Source organism: Pygocentrus nattereri, chromosome 16, assembly GCF_015220715.1.
Source record: "Pygocentrus nattereri isolate fPygNat1 chromosome 16, fPygNat1.pri, whole genome shotgun sequence".
Taxonomy (NCBI): domain Eukaryota; kingdom Metazoa; phylum Chordata; class Actinopteri; order Characiformes; family Serrasalmidae; genus Pygocentrus; species Pygocentrus nattereri.
In genome coordinates, this window is record NC_051226.1 from 41,281,940 (window position 1) to 41,288,468 (window position 6,529).

General features: G+C 48.9%; 1 protein-coding gene across 2 annotated transcripts in view; it reads left to right on the plus strand.

Moving 5' to 3' along the window:
• The first annotated feature begins 508 nt into the window (after nt 1-508).
• psmb7 (proteasome 20S subunit beta 7) overlaps nt 509-6,529 on the plus strand; it is a 13,099-nt gene continuing 7,078 nt past the window's right edge. The window contains exons 1-3 of one of the 2 annotated variants that reach the window (XM_037546239.1): nt 509-665; nt 2,254-2,347; nt 4,776-4,873. In XM_037546239.1, the coding sequence (XP_037402136.1) occupies nt 604-665; nt 2,254-2,347; nt 4,776-4,873 (254 nt within the window). In that variant the 5' untranslated portion in view covers nt 509-603. The remainder of the gene's footprint in view (nt 666-2,253; nt 2,348-4,775; nt 4,874-6,529) is intronic. The other variant, XM_037546238.1, reaches the window with a different exon arrangement.

The following is a 6,529-nucleotide window of genomic DNA, read 5'->3' on the forward strand; positions in this document are numbered from 1 at the left end:
GTGTGGTTTAGGATGCGGCTCTGTTGAGTGATAAAGGAGCGCCCTTCTTAGTATAGTGAGCGGTGTGTGGTTTAGGATGCGGCCCTATTGAATGATGAAGCAGCACCGTTCTTTGTGTAGTGAGCGGTCTGTGGTTTAGGACGTGGCCCTACTGAATGATAAAGCAGCGTCCTTGTTGGTGCAGTGAGCAATCTGTGGTTTAGGATACGGCCCTGTTGAGTGATAAAGGAGCACCATTCTTAGTGTAGTGAGCGGTCTGTGGTTTGGGACATGGCCCGGTTGAATGCTAAAGCAGCGTCCTTGTTGGTGTAGTGAGCGGTCTGTGGTTTGGGATGCGGCCCTGTTGAATGATAAAGCAGAGCCCTTGTTGGTGTAGTGAGCGGTGTGTGGTTTGTGACGCGGCCCTATTGGATGCTAAAGCAGTGCCCTTGTTGGTGCAGTGAGCGGTCTGTGGTTTGGGACGCGGCCCTGTTGAATGATAAAGCAGAGCCCTTGTTGGTGTAGTGAGCGGTCTGTGGTTTGGGACGCGGCCTTGTTGGGCGGTAAGGGCCTCCGGCTCTGTGAGCTCCACTTCCCGGAAGCAGCGGCTCAGTGTGCTGAAGAATGGCGGCGGTGTCGGTTTGCCGGCCTCAGTGCGGCGGTTTCAGTTTCGAGAACTGTAAACGGTAAGAAGCGGATAAAGAACCCGCTCCGCGCGGTCCCGCCCGGTCCGGCCCGGTTCAGCGCGCTGTGGGGGTCGCGGCTCGTCCGCTGGTGCGGTGTTTAACGGGTGAGGGGGGCGCCGTGTGAGGGGGCGCGCGGAGTGACTCAGGAGATTTCAGTGAGGCGGCGGAACCGGGCTAATAATAACAGCGATAATAGGAATAGTATTAATAATGATCTTTAATAATGAGGGTATTAATAATGATCATCGGGCTTGTTTTCTCGGGAGAGCGGCGCTCGCGTGGTGCCCGAGCGGGGCAGCCGCGCTCCGCCGCGGGACTAGCATCGCTAACAGGCCCGGCGCTCAGATCCGCCCAGAACAGCGATAATCCGCCCTTTAATCCCCCGAACTCTCAGAACCGCTGCCGGAATAACGACCGCCGACAGATTAACGCGCTATAACGCCACAGCGGCGCTTTATAGCGGCTAATGCAGCCGCGGAGGAGGAGGGAATTCTGGGATGTTTCTCGGTGTTGTTACTGAATTATTCCTGAAACTGAAAGCGGTGAAAATGTGGGAATAAACCTTTCAGATAAACCCGCGGATTAAACCGGGAATCTGTTATGAATTTTAATATTTTACACGGAATAAACCCAAAGCGCTCAGGGCGGAACCGGAACCGGACCCAGACCCGGACCCGGACCGGCGTCCCGCAGAACAGTCACACCCAGAACCGATGAGGTTTAATTGTTAAGTTTCTAAATCTTTCTGTAAAACTTCGAAACGAGGGACTTTTAATTTGAAGGCTTCTCCTGTTGGGGGTCCGCTTTACAGTGGTGGTGATGGGAACCAGGCGTCGCCATGACTACAACACAGATATAGACGCTTTATTTACCATCCAGAACCACCAGAGAACCTACACGAGTCTTCTGAGCTTATATGGAATGTTGATGATGGAAAACAGTGGAAAATCTGGAATAACGAGTTTTCTTTGGGGACTATTTTGCCGCACGGCGCCCTGCATGTCTCCCTCCACCATGAATGGAGTTGAAGTTCTCTAAACTCTCATAAAACAGCGTCTCAGTCATCAGGCAGTGAATTCAGAACCAGTTCATGTAGGAACTTTCTGTAGGAGCTTTTAGAGGGACGTCTGGTTCCCATCACCACCACTGTGAGGAGCTTTTAGAGGGGGACGTCTGGTTCCCATCACCACCACTGTGAGGAGCTTTTAGAGGGACGTCTGGTTCCCATCACCACCACTGTGAGGAGCTTTTAGAGGGGGACGTCTGGTTCCCATCACCACCACTGTGAGGAGCTTTTAGAGGGACGTCTGGTTCCCATCACCACCACTGTGAGGAGCTTTTAGAGGGGGACGTCTGGTTCCCATCACCACCACTGTGAGGAGCTTTTAGAGGGGGACGTCTGGTTCCCATCACCACCACTGTGAGGAGCTCTGACTCGGTACAATTATCTAGAACAGAGCGTTTCACACCGAACATTAACAACAATAATAACGAAAATGATGATGACCACGACGGGTTTCAGCGTCTGCGTGAAAAGATGAAACTCCTGATTGGTCAGTGAAGCTGTGCTCTTTGTGTCTTTGTGCAGGAACACTCTGCTAGAAGCTAATGTTGCTAAGCTGGGATGCAGCCTTCCTCCAGCTCGGAAAACCGGGACCACCATCTGTGGAGTCGTGTATAAGGTGACTGTCAGAGAACTTTATTCTTACGGGGTTTGACCGGCGCCGGTTTCCCTGCAATCATTCTGTCTTTATTTACCTCAATATCTCAATTTATCTCATTCTGTCTTTATTTACCCCAATATCTCAATTTATCTCATTCTGTCTTTATTTACCCCAATATCTCAATTGAACTCATTCTGTCTTTATTTACCTCAATATCTCAATTTATCTCATTCTGTCTTTATTTACCCCAATATCTCAATTTAACTCATTCTGTCTTTATTTACCTCAATATCTCAATTTATCTCATTCTGTCTTTATTTACCTCAATATCTCAATTTATCTCATTCTGTCTTTATTTACCCCAATATCTCAATTGAACTCATTCTGTCTTTATTTACCTCAATATCTCAATTTATCTCATTCTGTCTTTATTTACCCCAATATCTCAATTTAACTCATTCTGTCTTTATTTACCTCAATATCTCAATTTAACTCATTGTCTTTATTTACCCCAATATCTCAATTTATCTCATTCTGTCTTTATTTACCTCAATATCTCAATTTATCTCATTCTGTCTTTATTTACCCCAATATCTCAATTTAACTCATTCTGTCTTTATTTACCTCAATATCTCAATTTATCTCATTCTGTCTTTATTTACCCCAATATCTCAATTTAACTCATTCTGTCTTTATTTACCTCAATATCTCAATTTAACTCATTCTGTCTTTATTTACCCCAATATCTCAATTTATCTCATTCTGTCTTTATTTACCTCAATATCTCAATTTAACTCATTCTGTCTTTATTTACCTCAATATCTCAATTTAACTCATTCTGTCTTTATTTACCTCAATATCTCAATTTATCTCATTCTGTCTTTATTTACCTCAATATCTCAATTTATCTCATTCTGTCTTTATTTACCTCAATATCTCAATTTATCTCATTCTGTCTTTATTTACCTCAATATCTCAATTTAACTCATTCTGTCTTTATTTACCTCAATATCTTAATTTTTCTCATTCTGTCTTTATTTACCTCAATATCTCAATTTAACTCATTCTGTCTTTATTTACCTCAATATCTCAATTTATCTCGTTCTGTCTTTATTTACCTCAATATCTCAATTTAACTCGTTCTGTCTTTATTTACCTTAATATCTCAATTTAAGTCATTCTGTCTATTTGTTGGTTTGATGGCTGAGAGGCAACATAAACTGAACTGTATCGTAAAATGTGTATATATTTCATGTAGTTACACGTGTGGATTGTTTAAGCAATAGAAGACGAGAGAAAGTGAGATCTCGAGTAACTCCTGGAGTGCTCTGCTGCTTTAATACAGCAGTTAAATTAATACAGTAAGAAATGAATAAACTGGCCGTGAACGCGGCGTTTAATATGTTTTAATGTTCAGCTCCTTCCTCCTAATTAGAGCTCCTTAACGAGCAGCTCGTTTCTACGTCAGAGTAACGAGCTCCGCCCACTCGCCGCTCAGCCGGCAGTTCGTTCTCCAGCTCCTTATACTAAATTCCCAAACTGTCGTCACCACTGAGCAGCTTTTCAGTCGGCAGCTGTGACAGAAGAGCAGCTGAACAACCTGGAATCAGCCAGAAATGAACCCAACACCATTCGCCAAACTAAACGGGCTGTAAGAAGCTTTACAGTCCGGCTGGAACAAAACAACATTAATACTGATCTGGACAAACTGAGCTGAACCTGATATTGGCTCAGTTTTACGGCTCAGTCTGATTTGGTCCGACTATGAAGATCAGACACGTCTGGCGAATGGTGTTGGGTTCATTTCTGGCTGATTCCAGGTTGTTCAGCTGTTCTTCTGTCACAGCTGCCGACTGAAAAGCTGCTCAGTGGTGACGACAGTTTGGGAATTTAGCGTCGTCTCGTCTTCAGAGTCGGACCAAATCAGCTGTCGGTCAGATGTGGTCTTAACAGTGTCCGTTTTCTGTTTGAGGCAGAGTGAGAAGTGAAAACGTTTAAACGGCTCGAGCGTCTCCTACAGCTGTCAGAGTCGTTGCTTAGCAACAAAGTCCCAGTGGAGGGATACAGTGTTTATGAATAAACAGAGTTTTAGAGTGGTGAAATAAGAGTTAGAGATAAGAGAGTTAGACGCCTCTCGACCAATCAGCTCGCACGGCCGGAACTACCTGCTGTGTATTTGATTATATGGAGCAGGTAAGTGTGCTGAGCGCCGCAGTCGCACGTTTGAACACACTCGATCAAGAGGCAACACTCTTCAACACTGTGTGCAGCTGTTCTGCGGTTTCTGTGTATTTGACGAGGTGAATTATTGGGAAAAATATCGAATCACTGAAATGTATCTGATGTTCCTCTGAGGAGGATTTAAAAACTCCTTGTCGTCTGTTTTGGGTGGTTTGCGTCTCGTTGTCCTGATTTTCCTCCGTCTTGTGTTTCTCTCCCCGTTCAGGATGGGGTGGTGCTGGGAGCTGATACCAGAGCGACTGAAGGGATGGTGGTAGCTGATAAGAACTGCTCTAAGATCCACTACATCTCCCCGAACATCTAGTGAGTCCTCGTCTCAGCACGTCCAGCGCTGAGACGATGTCCCCGCTTTCTTTAATCACACTGCTGACTCGTGCGTCAGTATTGCCACAATATTGATAAACTGTATATTATCTGATAACGTGCCAGAAAGCGCCGTGTGGCCGTATTTCTATACATTAGTTTATGCAAATTATTCCTATGAACTATTTTCCTATAGCAAAGCTGCCACTGTCTCGCCTCAGCCTTCCACAGGTCAACACAAACGTCTCGCGCTCACACGCTCAGTCCTGCCACTGTCTCGCCTCAGCCTTCCACAGGTCAACACACACGTCTCGCGCTCACGCGCTCAGTCCTGCCACTGTCTCGCCTCAGCCTTCCACAGGTCAACACACACGTCTCGCGCTCACGCGCTCAGTCCTGCCACTGTCTCGCCTCAGCCTTCCACAGGTCAACACACACGTCTCGCGCTCACGCGCTCAGTCCTGCCACTGTCTCGCCTCAGCCTTCCACAGGTCAACACACACGTCTCGCGCTCAGTCCTGCCACTGTCTCGCCTCAGCCTTCCACAGGTCAACACACACGACTCGCGCTCACGCGCTCAGTCCTGCCACTGTCTCGCCTCAGCCTTCCACAGGTCAACACACACGACTCGCGCTCACGCGCTCAGTCCTGCCACTGTCTCGCCTCAGCCTTCCACAGGTCAACACAAACGTCTCGCGCTCACGCGCTCAGTCCTGCCACTGTCTCGCCTCAGCCTTCCACAGGTCAACACAAACGTCTCGCGCTCACGCGCTCAGTCCTGCCACTGTCTCGCCTCAGCCTTCCACAGGTCAACACACACGTCTCGCGCTCAGTCCTGCCACTGTCTCGCCTCAGCCTTCCACAGGTCAACACACACGTCTCGCGCTCACGCGCTCAGTCCTGCCACTGTCCCGCCTCAGCCTTCCACAGGTCAACACGCACGTCTCGCGCTCACACGCTCAGTCCTGCCACTGTCTCGCCTCAGCCTTCCACAGGTCAACACGCACGTCTCGCGCTCACGCGCTCAGTCCTGCCACTGTCTCGCCTCAGCCTTCCACAGGTCAACACACACGTCTCGCGCTCACGCGCTCAGTCCTGCCACTGTCTCGCCTCAGCCTTCCACAGGTCAACACACACGTCTCGCGCTCACGCGCTCAGTCCTGCCACTGTGTCGCCTCAGCCTTCCACAGGTCAACACACACGTCTCGCGCTCACGCGCTCAGTCCTGCCACTGTGTCGCCTCAGCCTTCCACAGGTCAACACACACGTCTCGCGCTCACGCGCTCAGTCCTGCCACTGTGTCGCCTCAGCCTTCCACAGGTCAACACACACGTCTCGCGCTCACGCGCTCAGTCCTGCCACTGTCTCGCCTCAGCCTTCCACAGGTCAACACACACGTCTCGCGCTCACACGCTCAGTCCTGCCACTGTCTCGCCTCAGCCTTCCACAGGTCAACACACACGTCTCGCGCTCACGCGCTCAGTCCTGCCACTGTCTCGCCTCAGCCTTCCACAGGTCAACACACACGTCTCGCGCTCACGCGCTCAGTCCTGCCACTGTCTCGCCTCAGCCTTCCACAGGTCAACACGCACGTCTCGCGCTCACGCGCTCAGTCCTGCCACTGTCTCGCCTCAGCCTTCCACAGGTCAACACGCA